Here is an 18,408-nt window from a genome sequence, read left to right as displayed (position 1 = left end):
ATTCTGTCTGCCTTCCGTGCTGCACCATGAGGACCCACTGATATAAAATGCTTAACTGTCTAAGTTGCACCCATGCACTTTTTGGAGGGCTAAGCGCCAGCTTGACATATTTTTGGCTTCATTTATAGAAGGAAAGACAACAGTGATAGTTATGTTTCAGAATAACATTTATTGGAAATTGTTAGAACAATCTCACTGGTCACCGGCTTGAGCTTCAATCTCAGGATCCATGTATTTGTGATCGAAAGTAGGCTAATATAAAAGTAGTGTATGTCATTACATTTCAGAGACAGTAATATTGTAATGTAACGTAGCCTATTACTTAAAAAAGACAGTGTACTGTAATGTACTGTATTACATTTTGGAAGTAACTTGCCCAACACTGCAGATGATCCAGTCATCTCGATGCTGCTTTCGGGCTGTGAATAAACAACTTGTGTTTTACTTTTAGGCTGTCTGAAGGTATGGACAGCTATCAGAGCTATACATCACATTAAGAACGATGTACAAATGTTTTATATGTATTCAACGTGTGCCCCGCAGGACTTACGTTTCTGTGGTTGACCGTTACTGTGACATCAGTATAGCCACGGAAGATAGTTTGTGTGATTCATTCCCATGCATCAAGGTTATTTTCATGTAGCCTATGTAATTGTTTTTCCTGCACAGTGTAGAGTCTTGTTGTGATGAGAGGGATACAGGTATTTCATTAAAAAAACGGGCTCCCTGGAGAATAGCTACAGAATTTATATCACAATTTAATCGGAGCTGATCACAACTTGTCATGAGTGATCCAGTCATCTCGATGAGCGTTCGGGCTGTGAATAAACAACTTGTGTTTTACTTTTAGGCTGTCTGAAGGTATGGACAGCTATCAAAGCTACTATACATCACATTAAGAACGATGTACAAATGAAAGTCGGACACAAATATATAATTTAAATGATTTATTCAAGTTTGCAATATTTTGAACAGGCATCCACACAGTCACCTACTTTGTAATGTTCGATACCTCCCTGTAAGCGTCACGATATCCACCTCTCACCCACAACCTCACATACGAGTACTGAATGTGCATCAAAGTGATCTTAGGAAGGCAGATATAGCAAAAGATGAACGTAAACGACAAACGAGGCGATCGACATGGTAAGTCAACAATGGGTCCTGAATGTACACGCCCCGGATTCCTATGACGAAAATAATAGAATGTCACCCGTTGTCATGACTCAAGTTATACTGCAACACCGGTGTTCTCACACACAAGCATACGCACACTCGTACCAATAAAAACACACACACAAAGCAGAAACAGAAACATGTATTTTTCTAGGCAAAACACACACTGACTGACTTCCCACGGACAACATTTTAACAGTAGGCACTAAATACCCGACTGATGCACCTCACCTCTTCGAGACGTTGCTAAAAACATTGTAGGAGAACGCCCCCTCAGGCTCTCCCTCACAGAGCTGAACTGACCAATCAGAATCTGGGTCCCGCCTGCTTAATTTGCATATGGCTCACTAGTGAACGTGTTGGCCATATGAACGGCCACTAGTTAACTAGTGGATGCATATTGCAGCTTACACGTTAACTAGTGAAGGCAAAATGTTCACTAGTTAACTAGTTGAAGCCTCTTTTGGACTTGCAAGCTGACTATTGAGGGACAATTTGGACCTCACTAGTTAACTAGTGAACATTTTGCCTTCACTAGTTAACATGTAAGCTGCAATATGTATCCACTAGTTAACTAGTTGCCGTTCATATGGCCAACACGTTAACTCAGGCATCCTCAAACTACGGACTCCGGTCCGGATCCGGACCGAACCACCACTGTCTCCGGACTCTGAGCAAATTATACTTTTCATATGTATTATCTCTCTGTATTATATGTGAGACATCGCCACAACGCATTCGCAACGAGTCAAAATTCTCCGCTATGTCCACTGCAAACAGCGCTCTGCATGTCTGACTGTTCCACTGTGTTCCACCTGTGTGTGTCAACGCTTTGGTCCAATCACATTCAGTCAGCGTTTTTTCCCCCCAAACAATCTACGAATCAGAGGCACAGTAGGGCGGGTCTTCGCGGAATGCGGGTGGGAAAAATGTGTGTGTCTCTTTCAACCTGTCTAAGTCAGAGCGAGAATTTTAAATAAATACATTCAGAGCGAGAGTTAACAGCTCATCTAGTTCCATCTGTACTGTAGCTAGTAGCCTAGTTTCACCTACCGGGGTGGCAACTGACACCCTAAAAATAGGCCTTGCCACCCCAGTTGGCAGCTTTGTTTTGAAAGAAAAGTTGTGGCTCATCGGACATTTATGAGAGAAACTCTCTAATGTCCGAGTGCAAGTGAATGCAGCACAAGATGCACGTCATGTAACCCCTCCCCCGGTCCTGGCGCGAGCGTGGACATACGATTGGCGGCGATTTCATTTTGAACTGGACGGCGCAAAACGAGAAGCATTCGGACCCAAGCACTGAAGGAATGAGGTATTTGCGGTCTACACTGACAGAGAAGAGACTGTCAGTGTGGCTGTACTCAGCATTGAATCAAAACGCACTAAAGCTGTTGATCTTAATACGTTTGTGAGGCGTTTCGCTGAACAAGATGGTAATCGCCGCATTCAGCTGTAATAGACATGTGAACTTGATGCTCTGCTCACGGATGAGCATACAAAACTATTAAGATGATGACCTTACGTGTGTAAATATATTTTTTTCTTTGAGGGGGTCTGCCCCCAAAAAACTGTTTTAAGTCCTGAGAAAGTCAAATAAGACGGTGTGTAAAACTACACTGCCCAGCCAAAAAAAAGTAACCACTTTGATTTAACTAGGCCAGTAGGTAAGGACCTTCCACTGGATAATAACTGAAGTATAAAAGAATGCATGACTGAAGTGATGGAGACCATGTTGAAGGCAAACAAAAAGAGGAAATAACAGGTAAAATCAAGCAAATCCCCCTCTCAGATTCCACAGCAACCAGAAGAACATAAATACTGGCTGGTGATTTGATTCATCAGCTTTGTGATGGAATAAAAAATGCACAGTGCATTTCCTTAGCTGTGGGTGAGTCCACTGACACCACTGACAATGCTCAGTTGCTGGTGTTTTTGAGTTTTTATGATGAGGCAAAGGGGGAGTTTGTTGAAGATGTGTTGGGCCTGACGAACCTCAGTGGACGCACAAGGGGGAATACATTTATAAAGCAATAATGGGAATGCTGAATGAAAGAGGGTGCAGCTGCCTTTATTCATAACTGTGCAGCTCTTACACTGCGACTCTGAGGGGTCAAGCACAGACACAATAACAATGAAAACTGCTGCATACAGATTATTTTTGTTTTTGCAACCTCGTGTTAAGAATCTTGTTGTAATTGTTTAAAAGTTTGAATGACCGTGATAAACGGACCTTTGTCTTATTGAAACATTTATTTTGGACCTTTAAGATTTGTATTTGAGTACCCCTGCGTTAACTAGTCAGCCATATGCAAATGAAGCAGGCGGGACCCAGATTTTGATTGGTCAGTGTCCAAACTGAGTGAAGAGCCTTATAAGCAGTGGCGGCTGGTGGATTTTTTTTCTAAGTAGGGCTGTACCACATGCAATCAATTTCAGCAAACATCCCAGTATGACTTAATGCAAAAAAAACAGTAGTTTCAGTGTTAATTTATCAGTCTTAAATTATAATGCTTCCATAAACAATTTAAACATTTGAGACTATGTACAAAAACTTAAAAAACAATTGCATTAGCAATACTTGCATATATATGTATGTATATATATGATGTATATCATATATATATATATATATATATAAGTTGAAGTTTATTTGCATTAAAAACGTGTGTTTAAACCCTTCTGTTCAAAGTTGATATTTTGTTTCTTAAAAGATTACATCTTTAAAAACATGCTGTTTGCCATTTTTAAAGTTTGATGGAAGAAATTAAAATATAGGTCACTGACGTGGAGCTTTAGGCCTACAATGCTTTAAAAAAAATGTTTTAGTTGTTTCAGTTTTGAAGAGTGATATGGATGTTAAATACACACATTAGAATAATCTTAAACAAGAACAGGATCTTGAGCCATGATAATCCGTGTATCTACCGTCCAATTGTTTTTCTTTATTAAACACGTAAACGGAAGAGCGTTTGAGAGGCCTTTTTGCTTCTTACCTTACTAAATGGTCTAATGGTCATTGGAGCGAGGGGCGAATCTCACGGAAGTGATTTCAAAACAAAAGCGGTGATAATATTATAAACAAAGGGAAACAAGGTGAATTTAGCGATCACAACGAAAACGGCCATGACACATATTGAGCCCAGAAAATGGATGTAACTAAGGGCTGTAAATATAATCAGCCTCTGTCTAAAATGGACAACATTGTTAGGAGATTTAAACTATACAGTGATTCTGCACTGCGGTCAACTCCAAATCAGCTGCTCTTCATTCCTGCTATATTTGAGGAGTGATACAAATATGTTTTACCACAAGTTCTTAAGAAAACTGACACTGTTGGACTCGGTTCTAGTTTGACTTCTACCAGAAATAAAATGAAGTACTTTTGCTGTGTTCTTTGTGAGTAATCCTCTGTCAGAGTCCCTTCCATAGTAGGCTACATAATGCATGTTTTCTGCTGTCTTTGATGAATGATACAAATATAATTATATTTTACCATTAGTTCTTAATGAAATTGATACTGTTTGACTTTGTATTAGTTAGCCTACTACTTACAATACATGGAAGTACTTTTACTGTGTATTTTTTGAGAAATCCTCTGTCAAAGTCCCCTGCTGAGAACAAAATCAAGCCACTTCTGCTAAGTTTGATGAGGGAATTCTTTTTTGTTTCCATTAGTTCTTCGTGAGATTGATCCTGTTGGACTCAGTACTACTGAAACTACCCCCACAAGTACTATGAAGTACTTACTATGTACTTTTCCAGTAATCCTCTGTCAATGTCCCCTCCTGAGAACAAGAATGCATGTTTCTCTGCTATTTTGAATAAGCGTTAAAAAACCTTTCTTCATGAGACTGATATTGTTGGACAGAATATTTTAAGAGGATATGGTGGACATGATATCAGCAATATTTCCAGTCAGTACTCCGGCAGCAGAATTGTACACCTTGGAAAGTCTTTAGAGTCTGGCTAGCTGGTCTATCCTTCAGCACACTGACACACTCTGTCACTCTTGTTGGCTTCTTATGAAGCTGCTATCTTTTAATATATGATTATTTCTCAGCCGCTAGTTCATTCCTCGCAGATTCTTCAGTCTCATCAGCCTCATCCTTCCATCAGTCCCAGTCAACGCCTCCAGCACCCTGAATCTTGTGGTGCTTGAAGAAATACACACTGGCTATGCCGGCCAGGTTATATGCCTTTTTTGGAGCCCTTTTTTGCAATATTTATTAAAATGTCACTAGTTATTTAAACAAACCACTATCTGAGGATAATACAAGCAACCATACAACGCCCTTTATCTAGAGAGCCATTGAAGCCCATGAAGAATTTATCCTTCCACAAATCTTTTCAACTGCTGTAAGTTAGGGCACTATCTGTGCAGAACATTTGAAATATTCTTCATTTGCAGAATCTTTTTCAAAAAGTGTTCAGAAAGACTGCATCAATTATATGCTATATATAGATATAATATCAATATCTTTATTAACTAACCAAAGTCAATTTAAATAGCGGGCACAAATGGGTTAATTGTCATGCATCTGGTGTTTCATATAGTTTACGTTCAATTTCAACTAGGGCCGGGACTCGATTAAAAAAATTAATCTAATTAATTAGAGGCTTTGTAATTAATTAATCGAAATTAATCGCATTTTTAATCGCATATACATATTTGACCTAAGAACAGTGAGAAGCAATTTTTTTTTACATGGATTTTAGTATACCATTAGGCGCATTCACACCGCAGTACTTTTCCCACAAAGGTTCATGAGAATTTAGTTCATGAGAACTCTTTGAACCTGGGGGAGGATTAGGCAAATGAAGCCGCTGACGTCACTTCTTCTTCTTCTGCTTTGGGTTTACTGGCAGGCCGCAAACCACTTCACGGCGTATACTGCCGCCCAAAGTCCCCGGCCGGAAGTCCCCGGAGTTGGGGACTGGCTTCAGTAGCAGCTGCTGGGAGTCCCAGCAGCCTTCCGAGTAAATCGCCAGAACGCCGACACCTCCTCATCTCCACCGCTCCCATGTTTTATTTTGTGTTGCCATAAGTTAGTCTCTCTGCGTTTCTGCGCTGGGCTAATGCTAATAATGCTAATGCGAGGATAATAAAATGGCGGCTTCACAAAACTTTTTGGGAGTTTTACGGGGCGTGGTTTGCAATCCGCCCAGCCAATCAGAAATATAGCTCTTTTCTCACAAGAGAGCCTTACGAAAGTCCCTGCTCTCTAGCAGCTCTCTGCTCTCTAGCAGGGACTTTCGTGGGGGTAAAAAGGTTCTCATGAACTAATTTTAGTACCGGCTCTTTTTGGTGTGAACGCGATAAAAGAGGCTAACGTCCACGCTAGCTTCCACGCTAGCTGCTATATGTTTTTGCATTGAGGTGATACTTGAGGCTTGATGTGCTGCGGTGATATGCGAATTCCTTTTTGCATAATTTGCACATAACCGTGCTCTTATCGACGCTTCCATCCGTCCGTTTTTTTAAAACAACATTTCCCACTGTTGTTCACTGTGGTTTGTTGTTGTCTGAAGTCATGAACGTTAGTTGGTGCTCCAGTATAATCGGTACGCCTGAAACTCATCCAGTGATAAACGTTCCGCGGTGCCAAAATAAGTGCGATTAAAATGGGTTAATTTTTTTAACGCGTTAATTTTTGTGTAATTAATTAATCTTAATTAACGCGTTAAAGTCCCGGCCCTAATTTCAACTATTTTAGGCAGAAAAACGTATTGACTAAAACTTTTTTAATAATTTACTATAATTTAGAAAGGTTTTTGTGAGAAATCATTTCAAAAGTAAAGTTCATTCAGTATGAACTATTTGATAGCCCTTATTATAATCATTAAGTCCTTAAAGTTGTAAAATGCACTAAAAGCCGAATCTCGATTTATTTTCTGTCTCCATTCATTCTACTGAGCCGAGAGTGGGAGCTCGGGGGCGGGGCTTAAGGGGCGCATGCTCTGTGAAAATCACATATTACGGTTCCCATGTTTGTGTTTGAACTTCTGTGAAGATTGATGGGCGAGGTCTATCTTAAGAGCCAATAGGAGACCGATATGCATCCACTAGTTAACTAGTTGCAGTTCATATGGCTCACTAGTGAACGTGAAGGCCATACACGTTCACTAGTGAGCCTATATATGCAAATGAAGCAGGCGGGACCCAGATTCTGATTGGTCAGTTCAGCTCTCTGAGGGAGAGCCTGAGGGGGCGTTCTTCTGCGATGTTTTTAGCAACGTCTTGAAGACGTGAGGTGCATCAGTCGGGTATTTATGCCTACTGTTAACATATTGTCCGTGGGAAGTCAGTCAGTGTGTGTTTTACCTAGACATATACATGTTTCTGCTTCTGCTATATTCCGCTTTGTGTGTGTGTTTTTGTTGGTGCGAATGTGCGCACGCTTGTGTGTGAGAACACCGGCACTCGAGACACAAAAGTATATGAACGTGGGACATTTTATAAGCGGTGCTCATTAATAAATCAGAAACACTGGACAGATCTTAAAATCAGGGTAACGATAGATCCGTATGAAGATAAACAACCTCTCCATATTTGCCAAGACTAATATTTACGCAAGTCACGGCGATCTCTCAAAGCTGTGATCCGAAGAGCGTTACTTCCTCGTTGTATCCATCAATAATGTCCCTCTGTTATCACAATGCTAATCTAATCCAAGCACCTTTCAAATTGCAGTTTAATAAAATGTGTTAAAGAGGATCTATATTCCTGCCTGCAGTCCTAAGGCAACTTTCTAATTTTAAGAAAGTCTTCAATGTTCTTACCTAATTTGATATACAATGATCACAATTACACAAATACTTTTGTTTTATATTCGTTTAAATATGGTCATATTTTAAAACAGTGTATTTAAGCTCTTAAATAAACTATTTGGGCTGGGTGGCGCTCTATATCTTAGGGCCAATAGGAGACCTCGATGCGTTCTTTCCCCTCCTCCTCATTAGCATTCTGTGCAACTAGTGTGACTAGTGCACATTTGGGATCCACTAGTGCTACTAGTGAACATTTTAAGCCTCACTAGTTCACTAGTGGAATTTAAACTTCTCTCACTAGTTAACTAGTAAAAGGCAAAGGGTTCACTAGTTAACGTGTAGACATTTTGAGCCCCACTAGTTAACTAGTAAGGTCAAAAGAGGCGTCAACTAGTTAACTAGTGAACATTTTGCCTTTACTAGTTAACTAGTGAGTGATTCTGGGTGCGACTAGTTAACTAGTGCGCTGCAAAATCTCTGACATGTTAACTAGTTGTGCTTCTTTTGTGTGACTAGTTAACATGTCAGAGCTTTTGCAGCGCACTAGTTAACTTGTAAAACTTTTAGGGTCACTAGTACGGTCAGAGGGCCACTAGTTAATCAAAAAGCTTACACGTTGGGACTTTGGCGCTACTAGTGCTGCTCCTGGCGTCACTAGTAAGGCATACGTGTTAACTAGTCGGACAAAAGTGCCACTAGTTGCTGAAAAAGAGCGACTAGTGAAATGTTTTATTCAACTAGTAAAGCAGAGTGCCTGACTAGTTTGACCATATATCTAACAAGTGAAATCAAAGAGCCAACTAGTGTAGTCCGCTGCCGTCTGATATCAAGGAAATTGAATAAATACTCAAATGGCTTGCCATACTAACATGTTTATAATATAACCTCACTAGTGAGAATAAATGCCCTCCACTAGTTAACTAGTAAGAAAAACATCTGTGTCACTAGTTCACTAGTGACTCCTCTAAGGCTTCACTAGTTAACTAGTGAGATAAAGTGTGTGTAACTAGTTAACTAGTAAGGTAAAAACAATTGTACTAGTGCATCTAGTGGACAATTTGGACCTCACTAGTTAACTAGTGCACATTTTGAGCCTCACTAGTCAGCTTAGAAGACCAAAACAGGCTTCAACTAGTTAACTAGTGAACATTTTGCCTTCACTAGTTAACGTGTAAGCTGCAATAGGTATCCACTAGTTAACTAGTTGCCGTTCATATGGCCAACACGTTAACTAGTCAGCCATAGGCAAATGAAGCAGGCGGGACCCAGATTCTGATTGGTCAGTTCAGCTCTGTGAGGGAGAGCCTGAGGGGGCGTTCTCCTGCGATGTTTTTAGTAACGTCTTGAAGACGTGAGTTGCATCAGTCGGGTATTTAGTGCCTACTGTTAACATATTGTCCGTGGGAAGTCAGTCAGTGTGTGTTTTACCTAGAAATATACATGTTTCTGCTTCTGCTATATTCCGCTTTGTGTGTGTGTTTTTGTTGGTGCGAATGTGTGCACGCTTGTGTGTGAGAACACCGGCACTCGAGACACAAAAGTATATGAACGTGGGACATTTTATAAGCGGTGCTCATTAATAAATCAGAAACACTGGACAGATCTTAAAATCAGGGTAACGATAGATCCGTATGAAGATAAACAACCTCTCCATATTTGCCAAGACTAATATTTACGGAAGTCACGGCGATCTCTCAAAGCTGTGATCCGAAGAGGGTTACTTCCTCTTTCAATCCATCAATAATGTCACTCTTTTATCACAATGCCATTATAATCCAGCACCTTTCAAATTGCAGCTTAATACAATGTTTTAAAGAGGATCTATATTCGTGTCTGCAGTCCTAAGGCAACTTTCTAATTTTAAGAAAGTCTTCAATGTTCTTACCTAATTTGATAAAGAGTCATATGATCATAATAACACAAATACTTTTGTTTTATATTTGTGTAAATATGGTCATATTTTAAAACACTGTGTATTTAAGCTCTTAAATAAACTATTTGGGCTGGGTGGCGCTCTATAGCTTAGGGCCAATAGGAGACCTTGATGCGTTCTTTCCCCTCCTCCTCATTAGCATTCTGTGCAACTAGTGTGACTAGTGCACATTTGGGATCCACTAGTGCTACGAGTGAACATTTTAAGCCTCACTAGTTCACTAGTGGAATTTAAACTTCTCTCACTAGTTAACTAGTAAAAGGCAAAGGGTTCACTAGTTAACGTGTAGACATTTTGAGCCCCACTAGTTAACTAGTAAGGTCAAAAGAGGCGTCAACTAGTTAACTAGTGAACATTTTGCCTTTACTAGTTAACTAGTGAGTGATTCTGGGTGCGACTAGTTAACTAGTGCAGACAAATGTTTGCCACTAGTTAACTAGTTGTGCTTCTTTTGTGTGACTAGTTAACATGTCAGAGATTTTGCAGCGCACTAGTTAACTTGTAAGACTTTTAGGGTCACTAGTACGGTCAGAGGGCCACTAGTTCATCAAAAAGCTTACACGTTGGGACTTTGGTGCTACTAGTGCTGCTCCTGGCGTCACTAGTAAGGCATACGTGTTAACTAGTCGGACAAAAGTGCCACTAGTTGCTGAAAAAGAGCGACTAGTGAAATGTTTTATTCAACTAGTAAAGCAGAGTGCCTGACTAGTTTGACCATATATCTAACAAGTGAAATCAAAGAGCCAACTAGTGTAGTCCGCTGCCGTCTGATATCAAGGAAATTGAATAAATACTCAAATGGCTTGCCATAGTCCGCTGCCGTCTGATATCAAGGAAATTGAATAAATACTCAAATGGCTTGCCATACAATTGTTTTGACCTTACTAGCTAACTAGTTACACACACTTTATCTCACTAGTTAACTAGTGAGGCCTTAGAGGAGTCACTAGTAAACTAGTGACACTGATGTTTTTCTTACTAGTTAACTAGTGGAGGGCATTTCTTCTCACTAGTCAGGTTCTGTTATAAACTTTGACCGTACATGTTACACATTTTTCTTACATGTAAGACCTTTCCTTCAACTAGTTTGGCTTTTTTTGCACTAGTGAGCAACTGTATGCAACTAGTTAGATATTGATTCAACATGTATGGCTTTTTCTTAAACTAGTGGATATTTTCATCCCACTAGTTGTGGTTTTCCTCTCTCTAGTTCAACACAATGACTTACTATTGACATGTACGTGCAACCAGTTTTCTAGTCATACATGTTGACTAGTGAATTTTTTGACACATAATTTTACCATTTGATGCTTGCCCTTGGACTTTTTTGAATAATTGCTTGGGAAAGATTGTGATGTGATTTATTTGTGTTGCTGGCGGTGCTTTTCAGATCAGTTATGACAACTTTTTGAGGCCCTATAGATTCCATAGAAACCATGGTTGGGTGTGATGGTCTTTCCCCTTTGTGCGTCTGAGGGGGGGCTTAGGCCACACTGAGCCTGGGGGCTGTGGCCTCTTCCTGGTACACTGTCAGATCATCATTAGGGAACACAATAGCATCATCCATACCTGTAATATGAGAAGCCACACAGCTTTGGTGACTGGAATGAGAGAAAGAAAAATCCTGGAAGAAAATGCCTTCAGGTACACAGCCACACAATGTAGACTGCAGAAAGAAGACAAGCCTCAAGGAAAACAGAGGAGAGTTTTTGTGGATTACATATTTCCTCCTGCGGTTCATATCATTGATTATTTTGTGCTATTGAATACTGACTTGTGTGTGTGTGTGTGTGTGTGTGTGTGTGTGTGTGTGTGTGTGTGTGTGTGTGTGTGTGTGTGTGTGGTGTGTGTGTGGTGTGTGTGTGTGTGTGTGTGTGTGTGTGTGTGTGTGTGTGTGTGTGTGTGTGTGTGTGTGTGTGTGTGTGTGTGTGTGTGTGTGTGTGTGGGTTGAGGGGGTCAGATTGAATAATGTCATCTTCTTTGTGTGTGTGACAGCTAGGAGCCTTCTTTATTGATGTGCTTTGCTGCCTATAGGGACATGATATTAAATTCATATCATGCACTATCAATAGCACTGTCCTGTCCTGCTTTGTGTAAATCAGCTCTGTGTCACACTGAGGAATTATCATCATTTATAATCTGCACCTGCTTGGCCTTCATGATTTTAGAAGGCTAGATTTTAGTATATACAAAAAACAGGATACATGTATGCAAAGTCAGATTAAAGACTGCATCATCAACAGAGAGGTTTATTCATATTTTAACAATGTATTTTCCCTTCTGGTTTCCCCAGTCCTGAGAGATGACTTCCGTCAGACGCCCAGTGATGTGGTGGTGGCAGCAGGTGAGCCGGCTGTTATGGAGTGTATCCCCCCCCGAGGCCACCCCGAGCCCACCATCTCCTGGAAGAGAAACAACATCCGGGTCAACGACAGAGATGAGAGGATCACTGTATGTATTGATTTATTCATTTTTGCTTAGCCCAAATGCATCATTAAAGGTCACCTATTATGCAAAATCCACTTCTTCATGTCTCTTCCACATCAACATGTGTCCCCTCTTCTTCATGTCTCTTCTACATCAACATGTGTCCCCTCTTCTTCATGTCTCTTCTACATCAACATGTGTCCCCTCTTCTTCATGTCTCTTCTCCATCAACATGTGTCCCCTCTTCTTCATGTCTCTTCTACATCAACATGTGTCCCCTCTTCTTCATGTCTCTTCTACATCAACATGTGTCCCCTCTTCTTCATGTCTCTTCTTCATCAACATGTGTCCCCTCTTCTTCATGTCTCTTCTACATCAACATGTGTCCCCTCTTCTTCATGTCTCTTCTACATCAACATGTGTCCCCTCTTCTTCATGTCTCTTCTACATCAACATGTGTCCCCTCTTCTTCATGTCTCTTCTTCATCAACATGTGTCCCCTCTTCTTCATGTCTCTTCTACATCAACATGTGTCCCCTCTTCTTCATGTCTCTTCTACATCAACATGTGTCCCCTCTTCTCCATGTCTCTTCTACATCAACATGTGTCCCCTCTTCTTCATGTCTCTTCTACATCAACATGTGTCCCCTCTTCTTCATGTCTCTTCTCCATCAACATGTGTCCCCTCTTCTCCATGTATCTTCTACATCAACATGTGTCCCCTCTTCTTCATGTCTCTTCTACATCAACATGTGTCCCCTCTTCTCATGTCTCCCCTCTTCTCCATGTATCTTCTACATCAACATGTGTCCCCTCTTCTTCATGTCTCTTCTACATCAACATGTGTCCCCTCTTCTTCATGTCTCTTCTACATCAACATGTGTCCCCTCTTCTTCATGTCTCTTCTACATCAACATGTGTCCCCCTCTTCTTCATGTCTCTTCTACATCAACATGTGTCCCCTCTTCTTCATGTCTCTTCTACATCAACATGTGTCCCTCCCTCTTCTTCATGTCTCTTCTACATCAACATGTGTCCCCTCTTCTTCATGTCTCTTCTACATCAACATGTGTCCCCTCTTCTTCATGTCTCTTCTTACATCAACATGTGTCCCCTCTTCTCATGTCTCTTCTACATCAACATGTGTCCCCTCTTCTTCATGTCTCTTCTACATCAACATGTGTCCCCTCTTCTCATGTCTCTTCTACATCAACATGTGTCCCCTCTTCTTCATGTATCTTCTACATCAACATGTGTCCCCTCTTCTTCATGTCTCTTCTACATCAACATGTGTCCCCTCTTCTTCATGTCTCTTCTACATCAACATGTGTCCCCCTCTTCATTCTCTTCTTCATGTCCTCTTCTATCCATCAACATGTGTCCCCTCTTCTTCATGTCTCTTCTACATCAACATGTGTCCCCTCTTCTTCATGTCTCTTCTACTCAACATGTGTCCCCCTCTTCTTCATGTCTCTTTCTACATCAACATGTGTCCCCTCTTCTTCAGTGTCTCTTCTACATCAACATGTGTCCCTCTCTCTCCATGTCTCTTCTACATCAACATGTTGTCCCCGTCTTCTTCATGTCCTTCTACATCAACATGTGTCCCCTCTTCTTCATGTCTCTTCTACATCAACATGTGTCCCCTCTTCTTCATGTCTCTTCTACATCAACATGTGTCCCCTCTTCTTCATGTCTCTTCTACATCAACATGTGTCCCCTCTTCTCCATGTATCTTCTACATCAACATGTGTCCCCTCTTCTCCATGTCTCTTCTACATCAACATGTGTCCCCTCTTCTCCATGTCTCTTCTACATCAACATGTGTCCCCTCTTTCTTCATGTCTCCCCTCTTCTCCATGTATCTTCTACATCAACATATGTCCCCTCTTCTTCATGTCTCTTCTACATCAACATGTGTCCCCTCTTCTTCATGTCTCTTCTACATCAACATGTGTCCCCTCTTCTTCATGTCTCTTCTACATCAACATGTGTCCCCTCTTCTTCATGTCTCTTCTACATCAACATGTGTCCCCTCTTCTCCATGTCTCTTCTACATCAACATGTGTCCCCTCTTCTTCATGTCTCTTCTACATCAACATGTGTCCCCTCTTCTCCATGTATCTTCTAATCAACATGTGTCCCCTCTTCTTCATGTCTCTTCTACATCAACATGTGTCCCCTCTTCTTCATGTCTCTTCTACATCAACATGTGTCCCCTCTTCTCATGTATCTTCTACATCAACATGTGTCCCCTCTTCTCCATGTCTCTTCTACATCAACATGTGTCCCCTCTTCTTCATGTCTCTTCTTCATCACAATGTGTCCCCCTCTTCTTCATGTCTCTTCTTCATCAACATGTGTCCCCTCTTCTTCATGTCTCTTCTACATCAACATGTGTCCCCTCTTCTTCATGTCTCTTCTACATCAACACGTGTCCCCTCTTCTTCATGTCTCTTCTACATCAACATGTGTCCCCCTCTTCTTCATGTCTCTTCTTCATCAACATGTGTCCCCTCTTCTTCATGTCCTCTTCTTCATCAACATGTGTCCCCTCTTCTTCATGTCTCTTCTACATCAACATGTGTCCCCTCTTCTTCATGTCTCTTCTACATCAACACGTGTCCCCTCTTCTTCATGTCTCTTCTTCATCAACATGTGTCCCCCTCTTCTCCATGTATCTTCTACATCAACATGTGTCCCCTCTTCTTCATGTCTCTTCTACATCAACATGTGTCCCCTCTTCTTCATGTCTCTTCTACATCAACATGTGTCCCCTCTTCTTCATGTCTCTTCTACATCAACATGTGTCCCCTCTTCTTCATGTCTCTTCTTCTTCCATCAACATGTGTCCCCTCTTCTTCATGTCTCTTCTACATCAACATGTGTCCCCTCTTCTTCATGTCTCTTCTACATCAACATGTGTCCCCTCTTCTTCATGTCTCTTCTACATCAACATGTGTCCCGTCTTCTTCATGTCTCTTCTTCATCAACATGTGTCCCCTCTTCTCCATGTCTCTTCTACATCAACATGTGTCCCCTCTTCTTCATGTCTCTTCTACATCAACATGTGTCCCCTCTTCTCCATGTCTCTTCTACATCAACATGTGTCCCCTCTTCTTCATGTCTCTTCTACATCAACATGTGTCCCCTCTTCTTCATGTCTCTTCTACATCAACATGTGTCCCCTCTTCTTCATGTCTCTTCTACATCAACATGTGTCCCCTCTTCTTCATGTCTCTTCTCCATCAACATGTGTCCCCTCTTCTTCATGTCTCTTCTACATCAACATGTGTCCCCTCTTCTTCATGTCTCTTCTACATCAACATGTGTCCCCTCTTCTTCATGTCTCTTCTACATCAACATGTGTCCCCTCTTCTTCATGTCTCTTCTTCATCAACATGTGTCCCCCTCTTCTCCATGTCTCTTCTACATCAACATGTGTCCCCTCTTCTTCATGTCTCTTCTACATCAACATGTGTCCCCTCTTCTTCATGTCTCTTCTACATCAACATGTGTCCCCTCTTCTCCATGTCTCTTCTACATCAACATGTGTCCCCTCTTCTTCATGTCTCTTCTACATCAACATGTGTCCCCTCTTCTCCATGTATCTTCTACATCAACATGTGTCCCCTCTTCTCCATGTCTCTTCTACATCAACATGTGTCCCCTCTTCTCCATGTCTCTTCTACATCAACATGTGTCCCCTCTTCTTCATGTCTCCCCTCTTCTCCATGTATCTTCTACATCAACATATGTCCCCTCTTCTTCATGTCTCTTCTACATCAACATGTGTCCCCTCTTCTTCATGTCTCTTCTACATCAACATGTGTCCCCTCTTCTCCATGTATCTTCTACATCAACATGTGTCCCCTCTTCTTCATGTCTCTTCTACATCAACATGTGTCCCCTCTTCTTCATGTCTCTTCTACATCAACATGTGTCCCCTCTTCTCCATGTATCTTCTACATCAACATGTGTCCCCTCTTCTCCATGTCTCTTCTACATCAACATGTGTCCCCTCTTCTTCATGTCTCTTCTTCATCAACATGTGTCCCCTCTTCTTCATGTCTCTTCTTCATCAACATGTGTCCCCTCTTCTTCATGTCTCTTCTACATCAACATGTGTCCCCTCTTCTTCATGTCTCTTCTACATCAACACGTGTCCCCTCTTCTTCATGTCTCTTCTACATCAACACGTGTCCCCTCTTCTTCATGTCTCTTCTACATCAACACGTGTCCCCTCTTCTTCATGTCTCTTCTCCATCAACATGTGTCCCCTCTTCTTCATGTCTCTTCTCCATCAACATGTGTCCCCTGTTCTTCATGTCTCTGCTACATCAACATGTGTCCCCTCTTCTCCATGTCTCTTCTCCATCAACATGTGTCCCCTCTTCTTCATGTCTCTTCTCCATCAACATGTGTCCCCTGTTCTTCATGTCTCTGCTACATCAACATGTGTCCCCTCTTCTGCATGTCTCTTCTCCATCAACATGTGTCCCCTCTTCTTTCATGTCTCTTCTGCATCAACATGTGTCCCCTCTTCTTATGTCTCTTCTTGCATCAACATGTGTCCCCTCTTCTTCATGTCTCTTCTACATTCAACATGTGTCCCCTCTTCTTCATGTCTCTTCTCCATCAACATGTGTCACCCTCTGCTTCATGTCTCTGCTACATCAACATGTGTCCCCTCTTCTTCATGTCTCTTCTAATCAACATGTGTCCCCTCTTCTGCATGTTCTTCTCCATCAACATGTGTCCCTCTTCTTCAATGTCTCTTCTTCCATCAACCATGTGTCCCCTCTGCTTCATGTCTCCTTCTACATCAACATGTGTCCCCTCTTCTTCATGGGTCCTCTTCTAAATCAACATGTGTCCCCTCTTCTGCATGATCCTCTTCTCCATCAGGTTCTCTTCTTACATCAACATGTGTCCCCCTCTTCTTCATGTCTCTTCTACATCAACATGTGTCCCCTCTTCTTCATGTCTCTTCTACAATCAACATGTGTCCCCTCTTCTTCATGTCATCCTTCGTACATCAACATGTGTCCCCTCTTCTTCATGTCTCTTCTACATCAACATCGTGTCCCCTTCTTCTTCATGTCTCTTCTACATCAACATGTGTCCCTCTTCTCCATGTATCTTCTACATCAACATGTGTCCCCTCTTCTTCATGTCTCTTCTACATCAACATGTGTCCCCCTCTTCTCCATGTCTCTTCTTACACAACATGTGTCCCCTCTTCTTCATGTCTCTTCTACATCAACATGTGTCCCCTCTTCTTCATGTCTCTTCTACATCAACATGTGTCCCCTCTTCTTCATGTCTCTTCTACATCAACATGTGTCCCCTCTTCTTCATGTCTCTTCTACATCAACATGTGTCCCCTCTTCTTCATGTCTCTTCTACATCAACATGTGTCCCCTCTTCTTCATGTCTCTTCTACATCAACATGTGTCCCCTCTTCTCCATGTCTCTTCTACAATCAACATGTGTGTCCCCTCTTCTTCATGTCTCTTCTTCATCAACATGTGTCCCCTCCCTCATTCTCCATGTCTCTTCTACATCAACATGTGTCCCTCTTCTTCATGTCTCTTCTTCATCAACATGTGTCCCCTCTTCTTCCATGTCCTCTTCTACATCAACATGTGTCCCCTCTTCTTCATGTCTCTTCTACATTCAACATGTGTCCCCTCTTCTTCATGTCTCTTCTACAATCAACATGTGTCCCCCTCTTCTTCATGTCTCTTCTACCATCAACATGTGTCCCCTCTTCTTCAATGTCTCTTCTACATCAACATGTGTCCCCTCTTCCTCATGTCTCTTCTACATCAACATGTGTCCCCTCTTCTCCATGTCTCTTCTACATCAACATGTGTCCCCTCTTCTTCATGTCTCTTTACATCAACATGTGTCCCCTCTTCTTCATGCTCTTCTACATCAACATGTGTCCCCTCTTCTTCATGTCTCTTCTACATCAACATGTGTCCCTCTCTTTCTTCATGTCTCTTCTCCATCAACATGTGTCCCCTCTTCTTCATGTCTCTTTCTACATCAACATGTGTCCCCTCTTCTTCATGTCTCTTCTACATCAACATGTG

General features: G+C 41.5%; 1 protein-coding gene across 1 annotated transcript in view; it reads left to right on the top strand.

Moving 5' to 3' along the window:
• The window catches only part of robo3 (roundabout, axon guidance receptor, homolog 3 (Drosophila)), a gene marked incomplete in the record, with an annotated part of 138,740 nt that overhangs the window by 54,469 nt on the left and 65,863 nt on the right, over positions 1-18,408 (top strand). Inside the window, 1 exon segment of the mRNA XM_034232726.1 lies at positions 12,174-12,331. Within this exon segment, the coding sequence (XP_034088617.1) occupies positions 12,174-12,331 (158 nt within the window).

This window comes from Gymnodraco acuticeps, unplaced genomic scaffold (genome assembly GCF_902827175.1).
Source record: "Gymnodraco acuticeps unplaced genomic scaffold, fGymAcu1.1, whole genome shotgun sequence".
Lineage (NCBI taxonomy): Eukaryota > Metazoa > Chordata > Actinopteri > Perciformes > Bathydraconidae > Gymnodraco > Gymnodraco acuticeps.
Note: the sequence above shows the minus strand (reverse complement) of the source record. Positions and strands in the feature narration are given on the sequence as shown.